Genomic DNA, 13732 nt, shown 5'->3' on the forward strand with positions numbered 1-13732 from the left:
GCAATCATGGATCCCAAGCTTGGAATAGTGGAGAGGAAGTGTTAGGGAGGTACTCACTGGGAACTCTAGTGTACTTCTGCTTTCAGGTATATATTTTGCAGTAGTTTATGGATACGTGTGTACATAAGCTCTCTCTCACAGAAACTGGTGAAAAAAATAAGTTTTTTAAAAAAATTAAAATAGTAAAAGTAAAAAAAAAAAAAGGTGGTCCGTGAAGTGGCACAGTGGATAAAGCACTGGACTCTCAAGTGTGAGGTCCTAAGCTCAACCCCTGGTAGCACATAAACCAGAGTGATAGAGTGATATCTGGTTCTTTCTCTCTCTACTCCTCTTTCTCATGAATAAGTAAATAAACTCTTTTTTTTTTAAAAAGTGAATATCATGGGGCCAGCCATTAGCTCACCTGATTAAACGTACATACTACAGTGTGAAATGACCTGGGTTCAAACCCCTGGTCCCCACTTTCAGGGGTTAAGGTTCACAAGTGGTGAAGTAGGGCTGCAGGGGTCTCTCTCCCTCTCTATCTCCTCTTGCCCTCAATTTCTCTCTGTCTCTATCCATAATTAATTAATTAATTAATTAATTTTTTAAAAGTGGGTATCTCATGGTGTTCAAAAGGGACATGGACTCTTCCATATGGTAAAATTGGTCCTGTATTACAGACTATTGGGGTCCCAGTTAGCAAAGATTTCAAGGTAGAATAAAAAATAAATTCCAAATCTGTATTTACCTCTACTCCTCTTGTCTATCCATCTGTTTATCATTTGTCTAAATGTTTACTATTTCCAAGTAATTTACCTGTATTCAATATCTAAGAACAATGATCAACTATATTTAAATAGAAAATTAGCATTCAGCAAAGTAAAATTCACAATATCTGCTTAAACAAAGAATCAAGAATGACCTTAAATTTAGAAAACTCTTACTTGTATAAATAGACTAAGCATGACATGAGTTACTTGTTAGATGAGGCTATTAAGTCTCTACTTGAATTCTTTAAAGTAGAACATGTGAAGTAGATAGACAACTGATGCAAAAATAAAAGTATATTTCTAAGTATTATTAAACAGTTTGAGAAGAAAATGCACCACATGGTATTTATAGCAAAACATGGTATTTATAGCAATTGCTATTGTAGAACATCACTACACTTAACAGGGGAGCTTCAGAAATGAATAAAACAGTCTTGTCAGTGTTCCTATTTTATAAATAAAAATTAAAAAAGGAATGAATGAAAATGAAACAAACAAAAATATTGACAGTAATAACAAAAATTTGTGGGAAAATTTCTAATAGCTTAGGAGGATATGTATTTGAAATAAATAAATATTTAAATAATTATTATGCAAATTATAAACTCACAAATCTAATATCTTAGTAGACTCCTAGTAGAAGAAATATGACAGTTATGACAGTCTTTTTTATTTTATTGCCTCCATGGTTATTGTTGGGGCTTGGTGCTGGCACTACAAATGCACTGCTTTCTGTGGCCATTTTTTCCTCTTTTTTCCCCCAAATTTTAATGAGATAGGACAGAAAGAAATTGAGAGAGGAAGGGGGAGTAGGGGGAGAGAACAATAGACACCTACAGACCTGCTTCACTGCACCTGAAGCAAACCCCATGTAGGTGGGGAGCTCAAACCCAGTTCTTTCTTCTTACTAGAAATATGACAGTCTTTATGTTCTTGATAATTAAACAATTTCTTCTGTTTTACATCTTAAAGCATTCAGCCACCAAACTGTAGATGCTTCCATGATGCCATCATGAATTCCCTGAGCAGACAACATCACCAATGTGTCCTGGAACCCCAACTCTCCAGAGCACTGCCCCACTAGGAAAAGACAGAAACATGTTGGGAGTATGGATTGACCCGCCAACACCCATGTCCAGTGGAGAAGCAATTACAGAAGCTAGAACTTCTACCTTCTGCACTCCATAATAATCCTGGGTCCATACTCCCAGAGGAATAAGGAATAGGAAAGCTTTCAATAGAAGGTATGGGATACAGAACTCTGGTGGTGGGAATTGTGTGAAATTATATCCCTCTTACCCAACAGACTTGTTGTTCGTAATTAAGTCAGTAAAATAAATAAATATAAAAAAACTAAAAAGAAATGTGACAGTCTTTAACATAGGCAATACAACTTTTTATCTTAAGGACAGTCTCTTCCATTTCTAAACGTGTTACTTTTGTTTGCTTTCCTTCTCCCATATTATTTTTTATCCTTTTTTTTAGACTTTTTAAATCTTTATTTATTTATTGGATAGAGACAACCAGAAATTGATAGGGAAGGGGGTGATAGAGAGGGAGAGAGATAGAGACACCTGCAGCACTGCTTTACCACTAGTGAATCTTCCCCCTGCAGGTGGAGACTTTATTCTTGAAATACTTTTATTCCTTTACGTTTCTGATTTCTTTATTTGTATTAGTGATTTAATAATGATCACCAAGATTGTATGATAAGGAAGTCAGGCGGTAACACAGTGGGTTAAGCACACGTGGTACAAAGCACAAGGACTGGTGTAAGGATCCTGTTTAGAGCCCTTGGCTCCCCACCTGTAGGGGAGTTGCTTCACAAGGGTGAAGCAGGTCTGCAGGTCTCTCCCCCTCTTTGTCTTCCCCTCCTCTCTCAATTTTTCTCTGTTCTATCCAACAGCGAAGACAGACAACAATAATAACTACAACAATAAAACAAGGGCAACAAAAAGGCAATAAATAAATAACTATTTTTAAAAAAGATTGTATGATAAGAGGGATATAATTCCATGCAATTCCCTCCAACAGAGTTCCATATATCCTCCTTCCACTGGAAGCTTCCCTATTCTTTATCCCTCTGGGAGTTTAGACCAAAAATCTTTATGGGGTGCAGAAGTGGGAAGTCTGGCCTCTGTAATTGCTCTCCACTGGACATGGTCGTTGACAGGTAGATCCATACGCCCAGCCTGTTTTCTGTCTTTCCCTTGTGGGCCAGGGCTCTAGAGATGTGGGGTTCCAGGACATATTGGTGAAGTCATATGCCCAGGGAAGTCAGGATGACATCATGATAGCAACTGCAACTTGGTGGCTGAAAAGCGACCAGTCAACGTCCATGTTCAGCGGGGAAGTAATTACAGAAGCCAGAGCTTCCACCTTCTGCAACCCACAACGTCCCTGGGCCCATGTTCCCAGAAGGATAGAGAATAGGAACGCTATTAGGGGAGGGGATGGGATATGGAGATTGGGTGGCAGGATTTGTGTGGCCTTGTACCCCTCCTATACTATGGTTTTGTTAATGTCTCCTTTCTTAAATAAAAAATAAATTTAAAAAAGATATAAAGCAGAAAAAAATGTTTAATAATCAGGAACGCAAAGGTGAGAGTATAGCAAATGAGATTTAGGGTCTTCATGATGGAAGAAGGTAGGAAGTCTATTTTAGGTATATTCCAAGAAGCCCATGACTTTACTAGTTTTTGTCTGATCCTGATAGTTAACAGGCAGGTGAGCTAAAAGTATTGTTGGGAAGACAGTATCAGAGTCGGGAATACGACTAGAAAGCTGGGTCAGGGCAGAGTGCAGCTCCCAAATATGGGAAAGGTATATAAATGCTGTTAACTATAAACTCCATCTATCTGACCTAGGGCCCATGTCTATTCATATTCAGCACAGGAGCCTGTGTAACCTCTGCATCCTTGTAGGTCTGAGCTCACATTCTATGGTTATAGCTAGGAACATTCTAGTCTGCACTAATTTCAGGACCTGTCTTTCTCGAGTGGCAGATTATGTTGACCCAGCTTTCCTTTGGAGAATGGGGCAGTTTCTACATTGTTGTTCCACATTGAGAGTAAGGTATAGAGGCCCACAAGAGGGTTAATTATGTTGTTCCTGATAGAGATGATCAGTGATAGTGGAGGGAGGGGTCTGTTAGAGCTCTAGGCCCACTATATCTGTGTGGGAATCCCAGGTTTCCCTGACTAGGGATGATGGGGTGGCCTGGTAGTGTTTCTGATTTCTAAGTCTTAGGATGTCAGATTCTTTGCAAAGCTTCCTATGGACACTTCCTTTCTGAAATTCTCCTGCCTTACTCAAATGAATATAACCACTTTAGTGTTTCTTGTTTCTGCATAACTTTAATCAAACTGTTCCCCTTTCTTTTTGTCTGTCTGCTTCTCTAACTCAACTAAAATCTTAAGAATCTAATAACATTTCTGGAATCAACTGGTTCCACTCAGCAAGTTTTTGGAAAAGTACAGAGTGTAACCTCTATGAAGTCTGCCCATGTTGTCACTACATGTTCTGCAACCAGTAATCTCTGAAATAATTGGTACTATTTTTGAAGAATGATGTCTACTTGTTTCTGTGTATAAGACACTTTGATTCATGGAGACAGCATTGAATTTAACAGTAATAAAAATGACCCATGAATTATTATTATCCTAGTGTGTATGTATGTGCTTGCACTTTCATGATTTGTGCAATGTGCATTGAGTTGATGACTATAAACATATATTCAAATAACTAAATGAGAAAGACAATTTTAGATATTGAAAAGCACTGTGGGGACAGGTGGTGGTGCACCCAATTAAGCTCACATATCACCAAGCACAAAGGCCTAGGTAGGTTCAAGCTGCACTTCCCTCCTGTAGGGGGAGTGCTTCACAAGCAGTGAAGCAGCAAGTCTGCAGGTGTCTCTCTGTCTCTCTTCCTCTCTGCCACCCTCCCCTATTAATTTCTCTCTATCCTAGCAAATAAAATATTTTAAAAAATGAAAAACAAAGCTGTAGGGAGCGGTGTATTTGTGCCCCACCAATAACCTTGGTGGAAAAAAGAAGAAAAAGGTAAGAAGAAAGACAAAGAGAGGGAGGAAGGAAGGAAGGAAGGAAAAAAGGAAGGATGGGTGAGTTGGAGAAAGGAAAAAGAAAAGCATTGTTAAAACAGTAAAATAGATTGATCTGATTTGATCTGGAGATGTTTTGCTCAGTCACTATTGTGTAGTCCATCTAAACTGACATCCACAGATGAAAGGAATTAGAGTAGAGCAAGAGTCCATGGTGTGCCTGAGAAAGGCAAATAAGGTAGATGTGGGTGACATTTATCCACTGTGACCTACATCAACCTGTGAAATACTTATTAAACTTAAAATGATGAATAGTAACCATTGTGTGTGTGTTATCTAAAAGCAAGAAGTTACAAGAAACAATTCCCAATTCACACTCACTCACTCATTCACCCACTCACTCACTCACCCAGAATATCTAGGGTATTTTTTTTTTTTATGTAACAGCCATAAAGACTATGCTTAGTCAGTCTGATAAATTCCTTGACTTGAAAATGCCTCATGTAGGCACTTAAAATTTTTTTTTCTAGTGGTTGTGGCAGGAAGGATTCTTAATGTGTATGTGTGCTATAAATTATGGCCAGATGGAACCTTACTAGTCCCAAGGCTCTGCTGGGGGGCAGATCTAAATTATGCAAATTAGAAGAAACTGACTTGGTTGTAATTTTCACTCTGTGCTGATGAAAGCAACTTCTGGGGTACATGAAAATCATTTCAATCTGACTAAACATATTTTTGGCCATTGTCCTGGACTGTTTGGAATAGACATGAAATAAGCTGCTTTGGTTTCTGATGTCTCTAATCACTGGGGAAATAAATTGCATAATAAGGGTGAAGAGTCTGGTTGGCTGCCAGATATATAGGTATCTTGGATGCAAGCATATGGATCCACTTATAAATACAGCTGTAGAACATCCATAGTGGTGAACCCTTTTAATATATTCTCTACAGACCAGGAAAATGCTATTGACCATGAAGCCATCAGGTACCCTTCTGCTTTTGGTCAGTATGGCTTATTTGTTCATTTTTGTGGGTAAGTGTTCTCTCTCTTTCTCCTTCTGGGCCAGACTGGCCAATGCCAGCTTTCATAATGGAATTTATGTTGATAATGACTATGATAATGCTTATGGTCATGATAAGAATAGTTGGACTGCCCACACACTTTTGACTTTTACTTATAAAGTAGCTGCTTTAATTATGGTTGTAATGCTACCCAGGACATAGTTTTATCCAATTGTAAAAGCAAGGTTACATCTCATAGGGTGAGATGGACTATCCTAGATCACATGGGTTCCAAGTGAGTCCCAGGGTGATTGTGATTCCCTTCAGTAGAGAGCAACTAACTGTCTAATATTATGAATCAGCCTTTCTTCAAAGAAAATTTTCTATTGAAAATAGAAATTCACCTTTAAGGTCACTAAAAATGTATTATAGAAAGAACTTCAACTAACAGAGTGTATGAGAAACTTCCAATTTACTCAAACCTGATAAACAGAGTGGGAGAAAAGGAGAAAGTAAGAAAGAGAGAAGTACAAGAATGCAAGTCTAGGATTCTAATGTTTGACTTCTTATTATTCTGCTATATTTATCTTTAATACTTAGTAATTCACTTATTTTCTGTTTTAGCAAATATAAATGGTGGTATACTTACATGCTATGTGACTTTTTTCAATAAAAAGGTCATGCTTCTATTGGTTATAATCTAAGAAACCTGAGTCTGATATCTGTCTTTCCATGCATAAGGCTAATTACTTAACCCTCAGAGCTCAGTTTTCACATCTTTAAAATAGACTTCTTAGTATGTAGGATTCAGCACAAGGTTTAAAATACAGAATTATCCTAATAGAAATTAGATATTGTAATTGTAGTGGTAAGATTGGTAAATCATACTTTTTTCCTCCAAATGCTTTCAAAATGATTTTGTTGTCAAATCAAAGTAAATGGTAAGCTTTGTTACCTTTTAATCAAATAGCCTCTAGATTTTGGAATTCTAGCTCCTTTCTATTTAAATATGTCACTCTGGAAAAGAATAAATCCCAAGTTTGCTTTCTTTCTTCAAGTGTAGCTGAGTTTAAAAACATATATTGAATAAAGGAACCAGAAGTTTAGAAAGAATTCACACACCACATTAATAGCAATTGTAGTCAAAAGAGCTTTGTAGAGGTTATTTGTGACCTGGCCTCTAGCTAGGTTATATAAAATATGATACAGGGTTTTCCTTCCCTGGTCTTTAGTTTCTTCACTCTAAAGTGCTCTGAAGGTCATTTTATCTGTAAAAATCTGAAATTTTATGAGTTGTTGTTTTTTTTTTTTTTACAGAAAAAAATAAAGAGAGATAAAGAAAGGAAGAAAAGAAGGAAGAAAATTATTCACTTTATTATTAAGGAACTAATTTTCATGTGGCTTGAAGGTTATCTCAGTTGGTTTGATTTTTGGTTAAAAATGACTAGTTTTGGAAAAGTCTGATTTTAGGGGAAATCAGACTTTATATATATATTTTAAATTTTATTTATAAAAAGGAAACACTGACAAAAACTACAGAATAAGAGGAGTACAACTCCACACAATTCCCACCACCAGAACTCTGTATCCCTTCCCCTCCCCTGATAGCTTCCCTATTCTTTATTCCTCTGGGAGTATGGACCCAGAGTCACTATGGAGTGCAGAAGGTGGAAGGTCTGGCTTCTGTAATTGCTTCCCAGCTGAACTTAGGCATTGGCAGGTGGATCCATACTCCCAACCTGTTGCTCTTTCCCTAGTGGGGAAGCTGGGCTCCAAGCCACATTGTGGGGTCGTCTTCCCAAGGAAGTTCGGTTGTCATCATGTTAGCATCTGGAACCTGGTGGCTGAAAAAAGAGTTAACATATAGAGCCAAACAAATTGTTGACTAATCATGAACCTAAAGGCTAGAAAAGTTCAACTGAAGAGTCTAGTGGTAAGTGTCTGTTATTTCATTGCAGGAACTGTGAGCCAAGGAGGCTATCGGGTATGTGTGTCCTTTTCATTGGTCCTTTCCTCTCATAGGAGTTTTTTTTTTTAATTTATTTTTTATTTAAGAAAGGATAAATTAACAAAACCATAGGGTAGGAGGGGTACAACTCTACACAATTCCCACCACCCAATCTCCATATCCCATCCCCTCCCCTGATAGCTTTCCCATTCTCTATCCCTCTGGAAACATGGACCCAGGGTCATTGTGGGTTGCAGAAGGTGGAAGGTCTGGCTTCTGTAATTGCTTCCCCACTGAACATGGATGTTGACTGGTCGATCCATACTCCCAGTCTGCCTCTCTCTTTCCCTAGTAGGGTGGGTCTCTGGGGAAGTGGAGCTCCAGGACTCATTGGTGGGGTCTTCAGTCCAGGGAAGCCTGGCCAGCATCCTGATGGCATCTGGCACCTGGTGGCTGAAAAGAGAGTTAACATACAAAGCCAAACAAATTGTTGAGCAATCCTCTCATAGGCGTTTATCATAAACAACGGTAGTGTTGAGTTGAGAAGTTTAACAGTTATATCAAAATCTTCTAAGTTATATTTGTTTGTTCTGCAGTGAAGAGAAGATGAAATGACAGCACTGACAGCAGGACACACTGATCTTGGTATCATTGATGTAGATACGTGTTCCTTAGCAGGGAAATAAAATTAAAATGACTACTAATTTTCTTTTCTTTTTTTTATCATCACCAGGGTTACCTGGGACTCACTGAGTGGAATCCACCACTCCTGGGGCTCGAACTGGGATCCTTTTTTTTTTTTTTTTTTTTTTTCCGAACTGGGATCCTTATGTGGTCCTTGTGCTTTGCGCCACTTGCGCGCTTAACCCGCTTCACTACCTCCCAACTTGACTCTCTGTCTTTTTTTTTTTAGAACATGTATAAGTGTTTGATCTAAGCATTTTAGTTATGCACCAATTCAATAATTATCTCCCCTACCATAGATGAATGAATTAGTAAATGAATAGAGAGATTTATCAACAAGTGATTCAGCAAGCATCAGACAATATAAGAAGACCTGTAAATATGAGATACTAGTCCCACTTTCTGGAAATTAGTCTACAACAAAAATAAAGAAATTGGGGGAAAGGGGGCAGGCAGTGGTGCACCAAGTGCATATAGTACCAAGCACAAGGACCTGTGCAAGGATACAGGTTCGAGTCCCCCACTGACCCCTGCAGGGTAGTTGCTTCACAAGTGGTGAACCAGGTCTGCAAATGTCTTTCTCTCTTCGTCTCTGTCTTCCCCTTCTCTCTCAATTTCTCTCTGTCCTATGGAAAAAAAAAGAAGAAAAATGGCCACAGGAGCAGAAGATCCATACTGCAGGCAGCAAGACCCAGTTATAATCCTGGAGGCAAGAAAATAATAATAACAATAATAATAAAAGAAAAATGGCCACAGAAGATCCATACTGCAGGCACCAAGACCCAGTTATAATCCTGGAAGCAAGATAATAATATTAATATTGATAACAGTAATAATAATAAGTATTTTTATCTGCAAATACTTAAAACCTTAAATAAATTATAATTTAGACTTGTACTCTGATATTAAAGAGATCTCCTTTTTACCTTTTTCTTGTTGAAATAAGTTTACTTATAAAAAAACTAAAGAATCCAAAGAAATATCATATGCTTTTTACTGTGCTCTTGAAAACTTTAATATTTTACATAACTTTAGTATAATTATCATAATAAAAAACTAGTATTGGTATGAACTTATGTAATATATCATCTTGCTCAATTTTTACCAACTTTCTCAGATGTGTGTATGTGTATGTGTGTGATCTAATCCAAAACAAAAGCAAAGAAACAAACAAAAATATGTCTGCTTTACTGGAGGTTGTTATCAGATATTTTTAGGAATTTAGAAACGGGAATAATGCATTTTTGCCCAAGAGTTATTCAGAAAATTTTAGAGGATGATATTTAAGACAAACCTTAGAGATCGATTTGAGAATGAAATTCTATTGCATTTATAGTGCTAGGATTATTTTCAAAGGAATGCCTTGGCTTGATAAGTTAGTTCTCATATGATTGCAATTATATAATAGGCTACAACACTGGTTCGTAAGTTAAACTGTCTTCTATTGAAACAAACTATTTTACTTTTCTAGGTTTCATTTTCTTTATTTATAAAATGGTGTTAATACCATTGACCATGTATAACTGCTCAGGAGGGTTAAAAGTGTGTGCATATCTATTTAATTGGGCGAGTAATTATTTACAAGAAAACTGTGTATGCATATCATCCACCATTTATATATTCCCCCATCATAGTGCACTGAGATCCCAATGCATAATAGAGAAATTTCTCTAGGAATCTGAGAAAAATTAGAGACTTTATATTTGGATCTATTCTTATAATAAAGCAACTTAACAGTCAATATAAATCTTAAGTATATATATTTTGAAAAAGAAATTTCTGTCATAATAACATACCTAAGAATATATATACAAGTATTCTGATTATTCAAAACTATCCAGTAGTTCAACTAATGTACAAAAAAGAAACATGACATAATAGGGTATTAACAAATCAATTCATATTAGACCAATACAACACAAAAACCACACTTTTCATATTAATGATGTGGAAAAGTTAAGTGATAACGAATATATGAAATATATGTCCAGATGGGTTCTATTTTTTAAAGTTTTTTATTAGTGATTTAAATGGTTACCAAGATTGTAAAATAACAGGAATACAATTCCATACAATTTCACCACCAGAGTTCCACGTCTCATCCTCTCCATTGGAAGCTTCTGTATTTTTTATCCCTCTGGGAGTATGGACCAAAATTCCTTATGAGATGCAGAAGGTGGAAGATCTAGCTTCTGTAAATGCTCCTCCACTGGACATGGACACCGATATGTAATTTTTAATAGTATATACATATAAATGCAAAGCACAAACAAAAGAAGGAAAAGTACCCAAAATAGATATCTCTGGGTTCTAGAACTATGTGATATTTATTTTTATTTTCAATATCTATTGTGGTTATAATAATAAAATAGATTTAAAGTGAATTTCTAAGCCTAAGGTGAGCAAAATTTTTTCACCCCTTAGTACAGCCAATGATGTCAATAGCATAATTTGTGACATAATAAAAACTTCATTTAAATTTCAGGCCTTTTGCAGTAACTATGAGAAACAAACTACAAATGGAAAACCCTGTTCTAAGATCCAAAAACCTGTGTGTGGTACTGATGGTCAGACTTACCAGAACCCCTGTGAATTCTGCAAAGCAACTATGTAAGCATGTTGAAGCAGCCACCTTGGTCTTGGCCAATAGATTATGAGTAGGATATTATTCATTAGTTGTTTCCCATATGAGTTAACTCATAAATAATTATTATTTTAAAAAACTGAAACAATATAGCTATCTTCAAACTGAGGCCCAGAAAGAATAAGTACGTTCTCCTAGTTCTTCCAACTAGGGCTTTATCTGCTTCCAATGCATTTTATCTCTGAGTTCCTTCTCTTTTATTTCAGTGTTAAAAATGGAAAATTTTGCTTCAAACATGAAGGGAAATGTTGATTCTACTGGTGCTACAAAGATGGATGTGCTTTCAATTCCCGTTTGCATTAGAAAAATTAATCTCAGATGCTTTGTCCCCTACTACAATATATTTCCTGTCACTAATTATGCGTAAAAGAAAGCAGTTTCAATAAAGTCATCTTGGCAGAGTTTTTTTTAATTTGTTACTCTTTTCAGGTGTTAATTGTTATATAGTTTGGTTAGGTTAACTATTGGTTTAACTTAGTTTGAAATGACATAGTTGAAAACAAACACAGAGCTGTCTCTAAAACTGAGAACTGTGGTGGAATAGGTCAGGGATAGGGGTACAGGACTCTGGTTATGGGTGTGGTTTGGAACAGTATCTTGTAATACTCACGTGAGCTTAATGTGCAGCTTGGCGATACGAGAATCCGGCATGAAGCCCAGCCAGTCTATCTTGGCATTACTCTCGATCGCACTCTGTCATTTCACGAACATCTCATAAAAACTGCAGCAAAGCTGGGCGCGAGGAATAACATCATTGCAAGACTGGCCAGCTCCTCATGGGGCGCGAGCGCTTCCACACTACAATCATCATCTCTGGCATTATGCTATTCCACTGCAGAATACTGTGCCCCAGTATGGTTCCGTAGCCCCCATGTCCACTTAGTCGATTCCAAATTATATTCCTCCATGAGGATAATTTCTGGAACCATCCGTTCCACCCCAGTTCCATGGCTGCCAGTTCTTAGCAACATCGCCCTGCCAGATATTCGTTGGGATGCGGCATCATCTAAGTTCATTTCCCACGTCTACGCTTGACCGGACCTGCCAATATACGCGGATATCTTTGCCCACCCTGTCCAACGCTTGATGTCTCGTCACCCAATCTGGTCCCCTATGCCTACACTGAACTTCTCTGTTCCAGACTCTTGGAAACAGAGTTGGCAGTCAGCTGAGGTAAAGAACAAACACCTCATCACAGACCCCTGCAAGCGTCAACCCGGCTTTGACCTAGCACGTTATGATTGGGCCCTCCTCAATCGCTATCAAACAGGCCATGGCCGGTGCGCCGCTATGTTCCATTGCTGGGGAGCCAGAGTCGACCCGAACTGCCCCTGCGGCTACAGACAGACTATGACCCACATAATCAATGACTGCCACCTCTCCAGATTCAAAGGAGGTCTCGAAACTTTACATCAGGCTCAACCTGACGCTGTTGACTGGCTACGGAAGAAGGGCAAATGCTAGAAGAAGAAGAAGTGGTTTAATAATGATTAACAAGGTTGTAGGACAAGAGGGGTACAATTCCATATAATTCCCACTACCAGAGTTCCATAGCCCATCCCCTCCATTTGGAAAGTTGCATGTTCTTTATTCCTCTAGAGTATGGATCAAAGGTCTTTATGGGGTGCAGAAGCTGGGAGGTCTGGCTTCTGTAATTATTTTTCCACTGGACATGGGCATTGACAGGTTGATCCATACCCCACACTGCTTCTATATTTCCTTATTCTTTTTTATTGGAGAAATTAATGGTTTACAGTGATTATCTTTGGGAGGTAGAAAGACACAGAAATTTGGTGGTGGATGTATTGTGCAACTATACCCTGTAGTCTTACAAACTTGCAACCTCATTGTTAATTATAATTGAAAAAAAAAGATATCCCACCATAAGAAACCAAGGTCTATATTAGAAGACATTAGTAAACTCAACAATAATTTGGTCTGAATGTGGTCTCTTGCAGTAAAGTCAAGTACTCTGTGGAAGCAGAGGACTTAAGTGAGATAGAGATATCAAGTGGGTTTTATAGGTCCTGTACATGATGGTGGTGGAGAAGGACTTAAGTTGGTGGTGGGAATGGTGTGCAGACACCTATCACAAAGAGAAAAGAAACTGAACCCAATGACAACAATGGTTTTATAACATATTATTTTCCTAATTAAAATATTTGAATATATATATATATATATCCATAAAAATGGGGATGTATAAACAGGCCTCACCAGAGGAAGTAGAGGTGACTAACAGACACAAGAAAAAAAAATGCCCTTTGTCAATTATTACTAGGGAAATACAAATAAAGACAATACTAAGATTCCACCTCTCATACTTCAGAATGGCTTATATTTAAAAGGTCAGAAACAGCAAATGCTGGTGAGGATGTGGAGACAAGGGAATCCCTATACATTACTGGTGGGAATGTCAAGTAGCCCAGCATGTATGCAAAATAGTATGGAGATTTCTCAAAATATTAAAAAATACATTCACCACTGGATATAGCAATTCTTCTGCTAGGTATCTATCTGAGAAATGCAAAAATACTAATAAGAATGATACTTGCATACTTATATGCATACGTATGTACTTATGTTTATTGCAACACTATTTACAGTTGTCAAGATTTAGAAAGAATCCAAGTACCCAA

At 37.5% G+C, this 13732-nt stretch overlaps 1 protein-coding gene across 1 annotated transcript; it reads left to right on the forward strand.

The window, feature by feature from the left end:
- Positions 1-5778: 5778 nt before the first annotated feature.
- Positions 5779-11495, forward strand: LOC103107622 (serine protease inhibitor Kazal-type 12-like). The gene is made up of 4 exons (XM_007516435.2): positions 5779-5848; positions 7776-7801; positions 10935-11059; positions 11300-11495. Exons 1-4 carry the CDS (start codon positions 5788-5790, stop codon positions 11343-11345), a joined length of 258 nt encoding a protein of 85 aa, XP_007516497.2. The 5' UTR covers positions 5779-5787; the 3' UTR covers positions 11346-11495.
- Positions 11496-13732: the final 2237 nt, after the last annotated feature.

Source organism: Erinaceus europaeus, chromosome 2 (assembly GCF_950295315.1).
Source record: "Erinaceus europaeus chromosome 2, mEriEur2.1, whole genome shotgun sequence".
In the NCBI taxonomy this organism is placed as follows: domain Eukaryota; kingdom Metazoa; phylum Chordata; class Mammalia; order Eulipotyphla; family Erinaceidae; genus Erinaceus; species Erinaceus europaeus.